Raw genomic sequence first — 19196 nt, 5'->3', positions numbered from 1 at the left:
GCAGGGCTTCTCTTTCCAAAAGCATCTTAAACAACGGTGACACATTGGGCAACTCTGGATGACTGCCGGGCAGTAGCCTCAGCATTTTTTTTTTTGTTTTTTTTTTTTGCCTCAGCTGAAATACGGCAGCAGGCATTGCTGTCATTCTGTTGCCTGTTGCCAGCTGCGCTCGCTCTGCCAAGCACTTTGCCTATATGACATTTTTTGTGCCAAATGTAAATTGACATCTTAGACTACAGTTGGGGCCAACATTATCTGGCTCTTCCCTTGAAGAAAAAGTCTTTTTAACTCAAAATGTGGGTTAGATTTATATGTCTGGATGACATTACTAATAATAAAACATTATATAGACACAGTAGAGAAGCTTACTAGTTTTACAAAATTTTGAGAAGATTTCAAAGCTGTACCAAGGACAGCCACCATTGTAGCTAAAATCACTACTGCTGATTCTGATTGGTTGTAGATGGCTGAAAGAGTTGGCGTGTTATTCAGTCTGAGACACACTGTACCCGGCACTTCACACAGACTAAACACTGCCGACGCTTCAATTCCTCCTCGCACTCATTCCCAAATGATAAAAATACATAACAGGAGAGAAAAAAAACTGAAAACTGAGGCATTTTAAAAGAGACACGCACACACATTAAGAGCCATAGAGTAAACGAAGACATCTTAAGTTTACTGCTTGCTTCTTAGTTCCAATGATCGAATGAGTTACTGGGTTATAGGTTTCCAAAAGATGTACAGTATGTTTTCTGTTGCCCCACCCCTGTATTGTGTATCCTGAGAGATCTGCAACCCACTGTGCACTCACAGCCTGCTGGCCAGACAGCCCAGAAGCTTCTAGAGGAACAGAAACAGCCCCGGAAAAGAATTTCACAACTGGAGATAAAAAAGGAAATTCTCCATCGCTGTTAAACGCAAATGGGAGGCGCGTGTTCGAGAAGTACAAGACAAAAATTGCAGGTAAAACTGAGGATTCATCTGAGCTTCAATTAAAAATAGAACTGATGGAAGCGTCAGTCACAATCTTTCTTTTCTGCTAAGATGCGCAGATGTTAAGAGAGATCAGTGGACGTGCGTCTCTAAAAATACACCTTATTGTAAACCAAGGAACAACATGACTGTTTTTTGGCAATCGTATGACAAAGCACTCCTTTAACTGCATGTATGTGGTGAGCCTGTGTCTTTAAATACGCATGTTAACATGCACACATGGGCCGGCACACACAAGGCCCTCTCTATGAGCCTCAGTCATGATAGTCACACTGTCTGCGCCTGAGTGAAAAGCTTCACTGCGTGTTTGGGGGAATCAGCCGGCCCGATTTTTCACTCTTTTGATCTGGCTTCATGCTTATCACACACACTGAGATGTGTTGTAGGGATACATGGACTGGAGAAATCTATTAGATACATAAAGACACGGTCAAAGAGCAGTTAAAGGGGAAATGAGCCTCGCTCTCTGTGCCAGGCATCGTGAAAGTAAGAGTAGGAGGTTTTCTGTCCTCACTTGCCATGACACAATGAGCCGACCAGTGCCCGAGTGTGTGTGTGTGCGTGCATGTGTGTGTGTGCGCGTGCGTAAGTAGCCCCACCCTTCACTCCTTCACTTCCTGTGTAGAAAAAATATATACATTAAAAAGTACTGCATATATTCACATATATGTGCATATATGTATTTGAGACGATAATGATTGCTTCCAATCATTAAAAATCAGTTTATACGATCATCGTCGTCATTTCCATGTTCTCCGTACAGCCACAGACGTAGAATGACCAGAGAGGAGATGGAGAAAGACAGACAGATGACAAAAGTGTGACAGACAAAGCACATGCCTGTCTGATACAGTTAGGTGTGTGAGTATATGTGTGTGCGTGTGCATATAGGTAATACTCACTCATGCTCAGCGCCTGCCTGTTTGCCTGGCAGGCAGACGGACAAGAAGACAGGATGAGACGAAGAAGAGTAAAAAATAGTTTTTCGTTTCTTTGTCTACCCAGGTATCTGGGCTTTGACAGCCCAGACCGAACTGTGTTGCACCCCTCCACCTCTCCATCCCTCTGTGTCGCTGTGCCAGGGCAGCAGCAGTGGCCGCCATGCTGGGGCGTGTTCCCTGTGCCCTGTCGAGCCGGCATGGCCGTCCGCTTGCAGCCTTTTCCCCTGTTTCGAAAGCAGGCCAGTGACTGTTGCACGTGAGCCGGAGAACCGAGTGGAAGTGCCACATCAAGACTCACTGGAGGTGGTTTTATTGTCAGAGGGACGTACCAACTGAGCATTCAGAAACGGGGGGGATCCACGAGAAGGAGCTATGGATTCATATAGAGTATCAGTTCCCACCATCAGCTGACACCCCCCCCCCCCCCCCCTCTCTCTCTCAGGCCTTCTCCTCCATCCTCCCGCTCTCTCTCTCCCTCCTTCACTTCATCCCAGCATCTCTGATGGCCCTCCGCCTCCTCCCTCCCTCCCTCCTTCCCTCCCTCCTTCCCTCCCTCCTTAACTCCCTCAGTCCCACTCATTTTCTTCCTTTTTATCCATCTATGCATCCTTTCTTCCCTCCCTCTCTCCTCCCTCCCTCAGCTCAATGCAATTATAGTAATGGATTTTTTCCCCCTCAGTTGATGGCTTCCGACATCCTGTCTTGAAATGAGGCTAATAATGTTCTTAAGGGTCATGTTTAGTTAATGAAGGGTTTGGGAAGCACATGGGGCGAGGGGCGGGGGGGGGCATTCCTATATGCAGGCTGACTATCACAGCACACACACACACACCTCCACTAGTGTAGTCTTGTGCAGATGGCACACACTCATTTACACACGGCCACATGACATACACCCACAGTCATATGTGCAAGCCGGCACAGACGAGAGTGAAAATGCCTGCGCCCACGTGCTGCTAAATCTACGCTACACACACACACACTCTTTCATAAGCACACATAGACTGTATACGCAATTGATCGCGACTGACACAGATACAGGCATAAAAACACAGCACACAGACCCTGTGCATGACACACATACACACACACACCCTGTGAAGCGATGTCAGTAGTGTTCGTCTATCTCAGCAGATGCTCTGGGCTTAGCCAACTGCATCCGCTGAACGCATGCCATCACTGCTGAAGGATATGTGTGTGTGTGTGTGTGTGTGTGTGTGTGTGTGTGTGTGTGTGCGTGTGTGTGTGTGTGTGTGTGTGTGTGTGTGTGTGTGTGTGTGTGTGTGTGTGTGTGTGTGTGTGTAAGGGGTTGGGGAGGGCAGAGGAAGAGAAAAGATGTAAATGGGAGAGGGAAGAGAAGAGGGAAAAAAATCAGAGAGCAGACAAGGTGAAGTAAAAGAAGAGTAAGCAGAAGGAGCATCTGAAAGAGAGTAAAAGAGATAAAGAAAAGGAGAGACAGAGCCCTGGCAGAGCAAAGATGGAACATGGGGGGGAAAGTGCGATGAGGACACAGAGACCGGAAGAGAAAAAAAATGCAGCCGGTCGCCCTTTTTCCCACCGGCACCGCTCTACGCCTTCCTTATGTTTCATGTTTCTGTCCATTGTTTGTACGATCTCCATCTACTGTCCCTCCTCCTTTCTCTTGTTTATACATTAGAGTTTGTCTCCCTCCTTTGTTTACTGTTGTGTGCGTTATTTGATGGCGCAGAGAACAAAATACCCGAAAGCGCTAAATACCGACCGACCCACAGCAGTTCATTGTTAATCATGACAATTGCCAACACACAAAGCGTACAGTGCAAACGCCATACTGAGATCATGAAAGAAGGATTTAATTGTAAATTATCTATTATGTGGTGACAGGCTGCTGCTGAACCTGTATGTGTATGTATGTAACATTAAAACTGAGTGATGACAATCAGCTCTGAACAGCTCCGATTCAATAAGAAACATGACTTTTATTTACATTTTCAAATTCTTGATGTTGACATTCCCATTAATGTATGCATCCAAGTGTGTGTGTGTACTAGAGTACACTAGAGACAGATATATAGGTCCGCAGATATTGACCTATCACAGATATATCAGTATCAGTGTATATGTTGTCCGATATGTGTCAATATTTTTAAAAATTCTTTAAAGTTATATAGGCGGCATTTTATATATATTTGATTTTTCTTCTTAATTCGAGTTTGATATATGTATGCAATCTAAAAATATCTTTAAAAATAAAGTAAAGTATTTTTTTGTTGCTTTTATATCATTTGAAATGATATTTACACCATTTTTTACCAAAAGTAAGACTGAATGCTCCTGAAAATGTCAAATGGTGTAACCACAAAAGAATGATAAATATTAAATATTGTATCCACCTACAGTGTATTTAACACAGTATTTTAGTTTACTCTTTTTGTTTATAATAATAATAATAATAATAATAATAATAATAATAATAATAATAATAATAATAAGGTTTATTCCTAAACTCTAAAATATGTTTACATTACATATCTTTCTCACAAGTGATAACCACACTTGATGGATCATTGAAAAAATGTGTATTCATGAACATATTCCATAAGTATATATCAGCCAAGAGATCGATATTGGAATAGTTTTACTCCCTAATATTGGTATCGGCATGGGTCTCAAAAATCCGTTATCAGTCAGGCCCTAGTGTGTACTATAACAACCAAAAACCTATAAGTATAATCTGAATCAGTCAAACCTACTCAACCATACAGTATATCGCATTCTGCACAAAATAGCCCAACAACCAGAACATCTTCCAATAATGATAGTTCCATGCTTTTGCATACCTTTGCATGTAATGTTAATAATTACAACATAATTGTGATATCATGATTAGTTATATTTGCAAAAATCCTATGAAATTACAGCTATAGATGAGAGACAATCACACTACTTGGGCACAAAAGGACAATTTACATTTTCTAATATTAAATGGAAAGTTTGTGCTTCAGTATCGTGGAATCAACTCATTTGTTTCTTCTTTGTTTGCACAGAATAATCTGAATATCTGATTTAGTTATAGACTGAGAGGGAAAATGATGCTACATTAAAAAAACAAAATCCATCTTGTTAAATCTGAGGAAGTAGCCCACTACACATGTGGTCCACAAACATGGTCTGCACACAACTGTCCCACATTTATTAAGCCCTAAATCTAGGACTCTGTCCATAGGCATCTATAGTGAAGTCCTTACTGGTGTGTGTTCAGCCATACATGCAGACACATCATTTACACACCAATTCCCTCGATATCTGTGTGTGTGTATGTATGCCACACAAAAACCACAGAGGCATGCTTGTTCAAAGCTCGCTAATGCTAAACACACACACACACATTTATAGACACACATTCACATAAACTGACAGTTTGCATTGCCTTTGTGTCCCATATATCAACCTTCAGCACTTCCTCCAATCCTAAGGCACTGTTACGTTTAAAGCAAAATTCAACCATTATAAATCTGTTTTTTCATTATTGCAGTGATCTTAGATGCACCTCAGAATCTGTCAATCTTTCATCAGACACACCCTGGAGCTGCTTCACACTCTTTCACTGCAGATAATGTATGGATTCAGATCATTTTCTCAAAAAATGTTCTCCATTTCTGCGTTTCACATATGAAAAATGCCCCACAGACTAACACTCTCAGACATTATGCTACATTATGCCTGCAGGTGCTCAATTTTTAGTGTTGTGAAGTATGAAATGCAGAGCTGTCTTTCAGCCCTGAGGCCCTACATCTAATACCAGAATCTGTACCGCTGCACCTTTGAAAAACAGCAATGTCATTCGAGACATCTGGAGGACAGTCAACACAAATAGATGAGAATGAAATCCATTCAAAGCGTGAAGCATGTGGATGTATGTATTGGTTAAAAGACCAAGATTAGAATGAAAGTAATTTCAAAGATGGTAACAATGAGCCTCTACCTTTTTTGTCTAGATATTTATTTGTATCCGATTACTTTCCAACTAGCATTAATCAGCATGATACACTGCATGCATTTCCTTTGATGTCAACTATTTAAATAGATGAAATAATCTTACAATGTCTAAGGAGGAACATGTGCGTTAAGTCTACTGTTTTTAAGTGACGCTGTTGCCTCGGTCTTATGTGATTATGTCAATCCTGTGTTGTGTTGATGTTTTCTTATATCTTAGCACCAATTAACCTGCTTTCTTCACATTGTATTTGGTGAAGTGAAGTGGCTGCAAGTGTCCCAGCAGGATGTTAAATCATGATCTGTAGGAGGAGGAAAAGTGAGCTGCAGTGCAGCTTGATGCTGATCAGAACTTGGCTCTGTTTTCTTTCAGCAGTTTTACTTCGAAACCACAAGCTTTCCCCTGTTGTTTTGTTATTTCTGGCTGAACGTGCCTCCTGAGTCTGCTTAATTTTTTTCACTCGTTGTCACGGAGCCAAACACACCCAGTTAGATTAGAGTCATTAGTCACAATTTGAAATTAGAATCAAGTGTGCATATGCTCTCATGATCCGAGTCAAAACACAAGTTGTACCAGCAGCTGGCTACATGGTCGACTGCTCACGTCTGTGTGGTCAAAACAGAAATCTCTGTACTTTTGTAATGCAGCCTACTACGACTACCAAAACTAATATTTTTTATTTGTTGTTGACAGTGTGTTATTTGTTGTTGACTCCGAGGTCATTTTTGGAGGATGTAGTTTGTGGTGTTGTTTTAATGGAGTTTGGTTTCTAAAATACAATGTGAAGCCACAGAACTGAACTTTCATATTTTAAGCACAGCAGGAATACTGTTCTGCACTGTTTTTTGTGCATTAAATTCTTATTGTTTGAGTTCCTTTATATGACACTGGAGTCACATTTTGAGGTGGATATCTACCTACTGACTGATAGTTAGACAATGTGATGTTACTCAGATTTACAGTTCTGTGCAAAGGTTTTAGGCATTTTAGATATTAAGATGTCTGATCAGTCCCAAATTTATTCTGCAGCATGACAACGGCCAGAAGCTTCCAACCAGAGTCATAAAGCACCATATTCACTGACAAGAAGAACAACGACTCCTGCAGTAGATGGTTTGGCCCCCCATGGAGCCCTGATCTCAACATCATGGGATAAACATGAAGAGACTGAAGCAGTTGAAATCCACACAAGAAGAAGAACTGTGGTGACTTCTCAAATATGCAGGAACAACCAACCTGCTGGGGAGGAGAGCGGCTGCTGTTTTAAAAGGCAAAGCACCAAATATTGATTTCATCTAGGTTTTTGTCTGTTTACTGAACTTTGTATGAAGTTAAGTGATCAATAAAAACTGTTCATGGCATTATTCTTTTGAAAGCATCCTCACTTTACTTTTAGTGCCTAAAACTTTCCCATTGTACTGCAGATGTGATCCAATGAAGAGCAGATAAAAGCCGTTCTTAAAAATGAATAAACAAACACCTGTGTGATTGAAACTCCCTGGAGCGTGCGCACACACACACACGCACACATAAAACATGTTTTACGATAATAAATGCATTTATTAATAAATGCATTCATTAATAATAAATGCATGTATTATCCTAAATCATTGTGTGTGTGTATGCACTCTAGGGAGTATCAATCACACAGGTGTTTGTTTATTCATTTTAAGAACGCCTTTCATCTGTTTTTGCAAATTAACTCTTCATTCTTAACATTGCATTTCAATCCAAGCTGCTACATTACATTCATTTGGCAGACACTTCTCTCAAAAGGCAACTGATTGTTTTCCAGGTGTCACTTGGTAATTAGCGTCTTTGCTCAACGACACTGAAATGAGGACAGGATAGAGCCGCCGATGCTTTGATTAATGGCCAACCCTCTCTACAACTTAAGCTACTGCTAACCTGTTAACTGATTAAGTTTAAACTAGTTTGATAAACCAACCCTGACAAGTGTACTTCATTTACTGCTCACTACAATCACAGAGAGAGAGAAGAAGGAGCGAAGAAAGAGGAGGGAGATTTTGGAGGCCATGTAAAAACGCCCCTTTATGTAGCTGTTATTGAATATTGCTGAGTAAGCCTATATTTTAGTAATTAGTTCTTTTTAAAAGTCACATACACAATCATACACAGCACAATACACAGTGAAATGATCTATTTCAAAAGAGTAAGAGCCTAATTAATTAGTTTGTTTTTTGCCTACTTATCCACTCCACTCCTGCACTCTCTTAAGCCTAAGAAACATTCAAATTAAATATTATATACTGGCCTTTATATGAGTGCTAATACAATGTTAACACTAATGTTCAGCACCTTCTTGGAATCGAGCTGTAGTAGGAATTATTCCACTGAATAAGACGCTGCACACTTATTCTGAAGTGAAACTTTATAACTTTTTAATGCAATGACTTCTTATAAACCAATAAAGGGGAAAGTGCAAGTGCAGTGTGTTTTTGTGTGTTTTTGTGTGTGTGTGTGTGTGTGTGTGTGTGTGTGTGTGTGTGTGTGTGTGTGTGTGTGTGTGTGTGTGTGTGCGTGAGTGCGTGAGTGCTTGTGTGAGTGTGTGCGCACCCCCACGCTGCAAGAAGCTAAGTGCTCTTCCAGTTAGTCAGTCAAACCCACCCAGGCTAGCACACATCCGGCTGGCCGAGAAGAATCAAAGACATTTAGATTTTAAAAAGTCCAGTTTATGTGAAAGACTGAAAACTGATTGGAGGGGGGAAAAAAAGATGAATAAGCACATGTAGAGAAAGATTTTTTTTTTTAAAGAGCGAGTTAGACTAGACTACAGTCACATCTACAGCTGAACAAGCTTAGAGAGAATAGAGGTGGTGGAGAGAGATAAATGAACAGAGGATGAAGAAGAATGGAGGAACGGAGAGACAGATGGAGCTCAGAAAATATAATATTCAAAGGAAATACTAGGTGTATCAATCTTTATATACACTGTAGCTGATCATAACGGCAACGGTTATGGAGTCTATTTATTTAACTGCTTATTCACCATAAAAACGTAAAATAACATTGCCAACACAAATTATTAAATGCTTAAACTGTAATCCCAAAACCAATTTGGGAAGCTACGACTCAATAATTGTTGAATTTTATGACAATATGATGCAAAATGATTCCTCTCAGAAATATACTGTACAGCTAATAGAAGCCATATAACATTGTAGAGTATAAGCACATTTTATAACTCTACTTCCATGTCGTTATGGCTTTACTACCTCCTGCAGCAGAGTACTCTTTAGAGTCTCATTGATTGTGGCTCTAAATCAATTCTTGCTTCACATTCTCGGCATATTATTAAAGCCAGAGACCAAAATATGTTGAAAGCAAATGCCACCTAGCCAGGGTTACACGCACCGACAGTGTGAGTGTTTCTCCTGCCACATCTCGACCCAGCTCCCATTTACATCCATCAATAACCAGATAATATGACCACAGTCAGCAAAACTCAGTATCTTCCCGGTCTGTAGTGAAGCTGGGGCAGTTAAGCTTCTGTTAATGCAAAAATAACTTCTGCCACCCTCTGCTTCACCATTTCAGACATTTCACAGATCAATTCTGAACCAATTCTCAATGTTCAACTGAATACATGGGACAAAGTACAAAGCACACACCCACAACAAATACTCCAGATTTGAGTTGTTTTCTTCATGTATAACAAGATGAACACTGACACAGTCCTAACCTTTAGAATAAATATACTGATTATGGTCTGCAGTCTTACACTCTCCTACAGGTGTAATGCCTGAGTATTTCCGTCATTGACTGAATTTTTAAAATAATGAAAAATCTGAAGGCCATCCATCATTTTGAGAGATTACACTGAGGGTTATGAACCATAACTAAGTTATTCACACCCCTGTCCAGTTGGTGGGGAGTGCATATTTTAATAAGTTATTATCTAGTCTTGTCTTGTCTTTTGTCTCACGTGCAATACCTGATTGCTTGGTCAAAATTTGGTAAAGACACTTTTTATGAGGGGATTCTTAGAGCGGGTCAAAATTCACCTGGAACATACTGCGATGGTGTAGAATATGAATGGTATGTAAGGGTTAAAAAGCCCAATAATCACTGACAAACGAGGTGAAAAAGAGGGACTGATGCGGTGGAGGATAAAAGCAAAAACTTATAACATGTGGCCAGAGAGGACTTGATGAATGTTCTGGTGCTGACAGCATGTTGAAGAGTAGCAGTCTGGATGCTTAAGTATGCGTTTTTTGACTACTGTGGCTAACAGAGGGATGCAGCTTTACCGATTATTAAAAAATGAACATGAATGAAAGAAAACAAAAGCTAATAAATATGTCTTATCATCATTAAAAAATTAAAATGAAGATGATGGGTAATATTAAATCCTGACGGAAAATCTATGGGCCTGTCTAAATCCTGGACAATGAGAAAGTCTAACGCAACCACTGGGTGTGAGTACAAATTCTTTATGTTTGGTGCAACACTACACATACCCATCTTTACTCAAGTTTCATGCATCTACATTGTTCATTACAGGTGTAAAAACATAGACAGGAACTAGGTAGACAGGGTCATTAGACTGTAACCTGTTCATCAGTAATAATCTAAGCAATGACCTTCATTCACTGTCCACAAAAACAACGCCTGTTAATTCAGCTGCAGGGGTTTTTCTTCTCAGGTTGCAACTAATGATTATTTGCATTATCAATTAAACTGAGCATTATTTTCTCAATTAGGTGACTGCTCATTTGGTCTATAAAATGTCAGAAAAGAGAGCCCATGGCATGATCTTCAAATGTCTTGTTTTGTCTGTTCAGCAGTCCAACACACAAAGATTATCATGTATGACACAGAAAAGCTTCAAATCCTAAATCAACTACTCAACTTCTTGTTCCAGCCTTAGATCCTCCCCATCTAACATTGAATGAATACAACAGTCTATTTTAGGCTTCTCATTTTAAGCTGGAGGACAATCGTAACCAGCAGATTTTACAGCTGTAGCTAATTAACATTACTTCAGTACCTTGGCCAAAAAACTAATTTAAATCATTGTTTGTTATCTGGTTAATCTGGGCTCTGCATGGCAGCGTTCAAACACCACAGCCAAAGATGTTCTCTTAGACAAAGACCCATCACTCTGTATTGTTATGATATCTGAAACAACCTAAAGTGGACTGTGTTTTTTTGCAGTTCACAAAAAACACTCACTGGTAAGTGTTTCTCTAGTGAAACAACCTATAAATGTGTCACACGAGTGCATTAGCAGCTAGCTGGACTCATGGCCTGATGTGCTTCATACCTGTATGTCTGTGTCTTTGACCGGCTCCAGGGGCTCAAAGGTGGTGGCAGCGCTTAGACTTTCCAACCTCTGAGAAATGTGGAAGATGTCTAAACCTCTGGAACCGAGGAGGATTGACCTGTGAGTGCAACAGAGTGGTGAATGAATTAATGGGATGGAGGGTTTCAACTGTAGTTTTACTTTATATCCACTAGAGGGCACAAGAGATGTTGCTATAATGACAGTGCTATCCAGTGGTTAAAGATCACATCAGGTCAGTTCTCATGATGTGTTGTTTGTAAGAGGGAAAAAGACTAAATAATACAATAAATGACACTTTTACTGACATTTTTTTGAATGGACACAGTCCAATTAAACATGCTTACAAAGTTCTGATAAGAATAATCCTAGAATAGTATCCAGATCTTTTTTATGGGCTCAGTAAAAAATTTTAAAGTGCTTTTGCATTTTACAAAAAGTAGTCATATTGACAATTTGGCCAATTTGTACACTACAAACTACATTTTATATGGTTACTTTAAGGTTCTAAAGATTAAGGCTGTGTCCAAAATCACTCCCTTAGTCACCAATTCACTACACCCTATATAATAAACACTAATTAGTTCACTCAGTAGTGGGCAGCAAATCAAGATTTCAAACCAACTAATCATTGTCATTTTGTGTCATCACCATCAGCTGTAGAGTTGCACGATGGTAGTTTTTTAAATTTTTTAAATGTCAAGCATTGCATTGTAGGATTGTTAGTAGAAAGTAGTGTACATGCCATGGACACTGCTTTTTTCATTCAATTGTGGAATATTTAAGGGTACTATACAGTGGATATATTGACACACTCAGCATTCAGACACTGAAATAAAATAGTGGAGGGTAAATGCATGCACTGTATAGTAAATACGGAGTGATTTCGGACACGTCTTCAGACAATAAACAGGAGCTAGGTGAAATTGGAAAGCTTTAAGAAATATCTGGAATTCTGCGGTTAAAGAGATTATCATTAATGCATTAAATCAAATGGTGTTGAATATCATCACCTTAAAGAGACAAGTTACTAAAGTAAAGATCGTATCAAAGTGTCAGGTGAAGAGAATCTAAAATTGCAAAATCTAACGAGATATTTTTATGCTTATGTAAACACGGGGCATATTCCTTACGCTTTTACGTCGGCAGCATCTTGCGAGGTACGGGTCAGGGTACGAGATCGAAGTCTCTCTCCCGCCTGTTGGATCTCCTGAAGGTTCCTCTCAACGTGTGGCAGCTCTGACACTGCCTCTGTCTCTGCGGCTAGCTGCTCAGCCTGCTGCAGAAGCTCCCCAAAACCCTCTGCATCCATACCTGTAGAAAGGATGGGAGGGTGAATACAAAGACAGTATATGTCAGGGGTATTCAGTTAAAATTCACTGAAAATGTCCTCAGGTGAAGGTCTGGAACATCATAATGTCTGTGTTATTTTTCATTACCTCACTGCTGATTTGAGTGTGTGTGTTTGTTCTAAAGTGTTGTGCTTTGTCTCATAGTGGCGCTTAACATTGCTGCTTTTAATAATGGCCACTGTCTCAGAACATATGAAACATACATGTCTTAAAACTGGCTTCTGGAAGGATGAACATGTAGCTTTCTGTTCATTCTGGATTAAAAGCCCTACTTTCATTGTCACCTGTCTGTCACTCCTCTTTTCTCCGTGTGTATCTCGCTGACAGTCGTGTCTCTCTGTGTGTCCAAATGTACGGATTTGACTGGCTGATTAGCGTCACGCTACACATTTATCGTAATAGCTGGAAAGCTGTGTCCGTTAAAATAGAAACACTCAGACTAAATTTAACAATCCTCAATATGTCATAAGTTACAGGTCTGGGTCCGGATAGAACGGCACCTAGGTTCGGATCTGGACCCCAGTCCACCTATTAGTGACTTTTGGTGATATCCACCTAATAAGTGTAAGGCAATGTTGAGCAATGTTCCTGATCCACAGGCTGGAGACCTTTATGGAAATGTGGGATTTACAGGATTATTACATCAATGCATTTCATGATTTGTCAGATATCTAATTCCCTGGATTAATTGGTTATTTCTCTCTTTCAATTGTTTTTCAGTTGAATTTGGCAGAAACTTTATTGCACACAATATATAGCTGCTGCAACATTACATACAGTATAGTGTGATATGAAAGAGTTATCCTTATTTCATTCCCTGTTTATTTGGTGTGTCAAAGTCCACGATTTGGCACACTGTAAGCCAAGAATACACTACAGAGCTCAGAAATTGTGAACAATATGGTATACTAAGATAACTGTGTAGTAAATAACTTGGATACTTGAAGTTTAAAAAAAAAAAGCGAAATACTTTATCATGCAACAGCACAAAGACCTTAAAGCAAACAGCCACTGCTGGATTTTAGGGTTAAAAAGTGCAAAGTTCTTAACAGGTCAAGTGACTTCAATCCAAATGATGATTAATTACACCAGAATGAAGGCAAAAAGCCCTGAAAACAAACCAGAAGTGAAGGTGGCTGCAGTACACAGTTACATTGCTCTAAACAAATTGTTAATACTTAACACAACACCCCAGAAGGAGAAAATGCGCTTGGATACATGAGACAGAACACAACTTCACATATGTCTTTTTTAATCAAAAGGAACATCGATTAATTTATTTAGTTTAATAGCTGTTTTTATCCTAACTCAATCATCCCCATTCCATCTTCAGTCTCATTTCAAGTTTCACAATTTCTCAAATTTACTGCCATACATCGTCAACGTATTAAACATAGAGCTCATGTCATACAGACTGTGAATAAAACATATATGATATACATACACAAGCCTGCCAAACATCTTGTGACAGCTGACACCAACAGACTGAACCCATGGTGTGGTTGTCAAGTTAGCTCAATGTTAACATGATGCTATCCTCCTGGCCAGCTAGTTGGTAAAAAGGAGACAGCTGGAGCGGTTATTAAACTGTCTATGAAGGCAAACTAGATACCAAAGTTACAGTAATGATAAAAACCTCGTGTTAACCTCGTGTTTGTTAGTATGCTACTTAAACCTGGCTAGCTTCATGTCAAAATGAATGGCGCTCTACGGCAGCTAACAGGCTAAGCGGCTAACATATGCTGGCAGTTCAGTTAACTTTAAAACATGAATATTAGGAATAACTATACGTTTTTACAGACAGCTTCATACCTGCTGTGTATGATGAATGTAGGTGCAGTGCTGTCTGTACTCCTCAGTTAATTAGCGCTGGTAGAGTTTAGCTCAGAGGTGCAACATGAACACAAATGTGTTGTTTCGCATATTTTCCCCGGCTCTTCTGAGGAGCACGCTGATTGGGTGACACTCTGCTCCGTACAGGATATGACATCACACTTGCTTGCTCTCCTCAGGATGTGATGCGCGCTGCTCTGCCAACTGGTCAGGAGGACTTTGACAGAGGCTGACAGAAAAAAACTGGTTTAAATTGACTGAAAAACAGTCCAGTGTCACTATCAAACCTAAAAAAAAAACATCAATCAACACAAAGTTGTCCATATTAACTCACCTATAGCTCTACTGGTTCTTTAAAGTATCTATTCAGGACAAGGCATGTTTTATTTCAGTGGTTTAATCCTTAAACTCTTCTTTTCATTGCCAATGCCTTAAAGGACAGGTTCACAATTTTTCACATCCGTCTTAAAATAACAGTCAAGTGTCCATATGAACACTGAATGATGTTTTCCTCACTGTAATCATTCCTCTTGTTCATACTGACTATTAAAAGTCTGCTTCAAATGTGCTTTTAATGAAAGTGATGGGGGACAAAATCCCCACACACAGTCTTTTTATGCAAAAATGCACTTGAAGCTTCAGAATGTTGAGTTAGTCATATCAACTGTATATTCACCACATTGTCGGTCTTTTTAGCATTAGATTCCCTCTTTCTGTTTCCTCAGATAGTGTTTCCATGTAGTCAAACACACGTCATTTATGCAAAAATGCATTAACGAAATAAAAAGAGGGACTTATAAAAAAAAACTTAGAAAAAGACATATAACATTTAACACCTAGTTGATTTGACACTTCAGATACTTTTACATCCTTTTTTCACAGAAGGAGGACTGTGGATTCTGGCAATTGTATTTTTTATTTAATTTAGACAGGGACAGTGCACAATAAAACTTTGTAGAAAAAACAAGGAGAGATGCATTGCACCTTGCAAGTTGGTATTTTCCGCTCGTAGTTTCGGGACAATCCGCCACCCTTCGTCCTTTTGCCCATTTTTGGTCATCAGGTGGAACAATAAATCCACACACACAGTCCATGTAAGTGGATTATGGCCCCCATCACTTGATTGTGAGTGCATTATGAAGGGATCTTCTAATGGTCAGTATGAACAGGAGGAATGATTATGGGAGTAAAAACCTATTCTAGTCTTCATTTGAAAACCAAACTGTTGTTTTAAGACATAATTGAAAATTGTGAACCTGTCCCTTAAACACCCAGTCAGCACAAACCACATCTAATTTTACTTCAACTTCATATGGTTTAATGATACTCCTCTTTTCACTGCTGACACCTTATGTAAAAGTAGGTTACACATGTCTGTTTGCACACTCACTTTTAACTGTTATTAAAAAAATGACAGAATCTCCTCTGTTTTGAAATTAAATGTTTCATTGGGGACAAAGGACATGTAAGTCAGTAAATAGTAAAATGACTATCTATGTTGAACTTGTTGACTGCTGACAAACAGCAACTTTCATTGATTAATGAAAGTTGATTTCATGATTACATCATCATCTGACAATAATCTACAACTACAACTACTACAACTACAACAACTTATATTGCCTCTGTCCTTCTATAACTATTAGTTTGACTGTTGTCTGAAATCTGCGTATTTCATAATTAATCGATACATTTGCTTTCTAAAAAGGTTTTACACATACACACAAAGAGAAACACATTTTTTAAATTAAATAATATATTATATTCATGGATGTCTCTCATATCTTTGTTGGTGTCATTTAAAAATGATCACTGTTTTAACACTCTAGAAACGTTTTAACAGGTCATTTATTTTTTTAAAGGACTGGTGGAGTCGACATTTTTAATTCAGTTTAATATAGTCTGTGAAGCACCACAAAACTATTTACTGCTATGTGACCAAGGTGTCTCCCACCCAGTCATAGCTCACCCCTGAAGTCCCTAGATGAGGCAAGGTGTTTTTTGTTTCTGTGCAATCGTCTGCTGGGTCCCCACATGGAGAAAAGGCCAGTCATACCAAGATCAGGCATGAATTTAAAAATGTTAACGTCCTTTACTGTTTTGTTTTGTTTGTCGATTTGACCCTTGCCGTTGCCTCCTGAGAAGAACCCACTGGCTATAACTTGAATCACAAAGCTCAGATGTTTGATGAATGGTTGTATCCAGGCTAGTCTGCTGCTTTCTTGGGACAGATCTGGTCATGTGGAGTAACAAACAAAAAAAACAACCCAGCGCTACTTCATTATACAATGCAGTATGCACAACTGTTTCTCTATTTCACAACACAGACAGTACAGCAGTGTTTGTAAGACAGTTTACTACAAAACACACACATCTTTAACCTGACCTGGTGGTTCCAGGGCCTCTGTGATCATCAGGTCAGCTTCGCTACTGGAGGCGTATATATGTGTGTTATTGTGGTGTAAAATCAGAGCATTACACTTTAAGAAAATACACTCGTGAACAAAAATATATAAAAGTGTTTAATACAATATAAGAATTAAAAAAGAAAGCAGCAAATTTGTAACCCACATGCGTGTCATTTTAAGTATCTAGTTCAAAGTGAATCATTTTGTAATTAGACCTTACAGGTGTTTTAAAAAAACATCCCAATGAAATGAAAATAATCATTTTGCTCTTCTAAGCAAAAAGTACAAGAATAAATAAAAACATTTCTAATTGCTACAATCAGGTTTTATGGCACTGTTATTGTGCATTACTGTGCATTAGTGCAGTTTCCTGCAACACTTACATGGAACTGAGCCATCGCTAATGTTATTATTTCCACCTGGGCGTTTCATGTCTTCATAATTTAAAATGTCATGACAGGAAGGAGGTCGCACCATCATTGACTGTGTATTAATGGTTTATACTGAACACACATCCTGTACATTTTTTTCTAAATTAACTTACTATTATTAACTCACTTAGACATTTTTGGACGATCACCTACTTATTTTAGTGTTCACCTGCAATGTACCGTGAATATAGAGTAAACAACACATTTGGTAATTGCATTTTTGCATCTCATTAAATCTTTCTAACAAATGTCTGTTCTTCATTAAGACAAAAGGGAAGCTTAGTTGTGATCCAGTCTACAAAACACATTGTTCTCATAATTTGCCCTGGTTTTTTTGGGTTTTTTTTGTGTGTGACCCAATTAAAAGGAGAGACCTGCCAGTTCGACACTGGCCTACATTTATCCATCCTCTCTTTGATGACAGTCTGACACAGAAACCTTGAATGTCTGACAGATATTGTACAAATAATAAACACTAGTATCTAATGGTAAAACCAAATTTAATGTGCATTTAAAATTGTCTTGGTATGGTTTATATCCCAATAAGTACTATGTAAATTTGATGTATATTTATGGATAGTTTAAAAAATTTTGATGAACAAGAATAATGAGTCTACAGCTACACTAGCAGCTCCAAGACAGTGCCCGAGTTTGGTACTAAATATGTGCAGTTTACAATGATCACGAGTCTATAAGGTCTACCGTGCTCACCATCTCAGCCAAGCATGTCACAATGCTAATATCTGAAAATGTAAATACAAAGTACAGCTGTGGTTGATGAGAATGTGATAAGTTTTGCATGGACTGAACTCAGCACCATGGGTGATGGGGCCTTCTCTTCTGCTGCACCTCATCTTTGGAATGCTCTTCCCAACCAGCAGAGGGTTCCACAGACTGATGAGAGTTTTGGAGAAATTTCTTTTTTATCACAACCCTTGTCTTTTGATTATTGTTTTATGTTGTTTTATAGCACACAGAGATTTGTTTTCAAATGTAAAGCACGTTACATATAAAATGCATTATTATTATTATTATAAACCAAATTTTGACCTTATTGTGAAAAGTCAGGTCATCACCACTGTCATGAGGATTCATTGTCTAGGCACCAAGTATCTGTGTGTAAAACTCAACTGCAATTCATCCATCAGTTGTTGAGATATTTTACTAAAAGAAACATGAATATCAACCTCATGGAGGCACTTAACCAAACTGTGATACTCAAAGTCAGTAGGATTCATCCTCTGTGGAACACTGTTTGGACAAAACGTCCTGGAGATCCATCACATGTTCAGATATTACAGTCTGCACCAAAATGTTGGACCGACTGACAGACATTACCAGTCGTAAAGGTTTGTCATGTAATAGGAAATTTGGTTTGTCATATAATAGGAAATTTAAAAATAATATTCTTGAAAACTACTGAACAAACCTGTGAGCATGAGAAAATACAAAACCTAGATATGTTGCTGTTGGTAGTCAGACTGGCAGTGAGGAAACAGTTTGCATCTGGATCACTGATTGAACTTTTAAATATACTTTTATAAAGTGTCTCATTGATTAATCTATTATGTGTGTGTCTCCTCTTCATGTCTACTGTATAACAGAGATGCCCACAGGAAACAGAGAGAGAGAGAGAGGGGGGAATGACCTGCAGCATAGGTCCCCGGCCGGATTCAAACCAGGGACGCTGCGATTACGTGGCATGTGCTCTAACCACTCGACCACCAGGGCGCTGTAGGAGATTTGACACTTTAAAAAATGAAATTAAAATTTCTCTTGGAAAGATCTGCTCAGTCGCTTGTCAAATGTCATTTTGTTAGACTCTTTAACTATGAAGCACATTTCAAGACACCATTTGACATTAACTTTGTAAATATATATTCAAAATTGTCAGTGCCTTGTACTGTACTGTTAGTATTTGAAGCTTTACAGCAGGTTTTTTAATGTGCTATAC

General features: G+C 38.9%; 1 protein-coding gene across 1 annotated transcript in view; it reads right to left on the bottom strand.

Moving 5' to 3' along the window:
- nup93 (nucleoporin 93) overlaps window positions 1-14500 on the bottom strand; it is a 34194-nt gene extending 19694 nt beyond the window's left edge. The window contains exons 1-3 of the mRNA XM_062420529.1: window positions 14383-14500; window positions 12352-12532; window positions 11201-11318 (exon numbers count right to left, since the gene is read on the bottom strand). Coding sequence (XP_062276513.1) covers window positions 11201-11318; window positions 12352-12530 — 297 coding nt within the window. The 5' untranslated portion in view covers window positions 12531-12532; window positions 14383-14500. The remainder of the gene's footprint in view (window positions 1-11200; window positions 11319-12351; window positions 12533-14382) is intronic.
- Between the last annotated feature and the right edge of the window lie 4696 nt (window positions 14501-19196).

This window comes from Scomber scombrus, chromosome 6 (assembly GCF_963691925.1).
Source record: "Scomber scombrus chromosome 6, fScoSco1.1, whole genome shotgun sequence".
Taxonomy (NCBI): Eukaryota; Metazoa; Chordata; class Actinopteri; order Scombriformes; family Scombridae; genus Scomber; species Scomber scombrus.
Note: the sequence above shows the minus strand (reverse complement) of the source record. Positions and strands in the feature narration are given on the sequence as shown.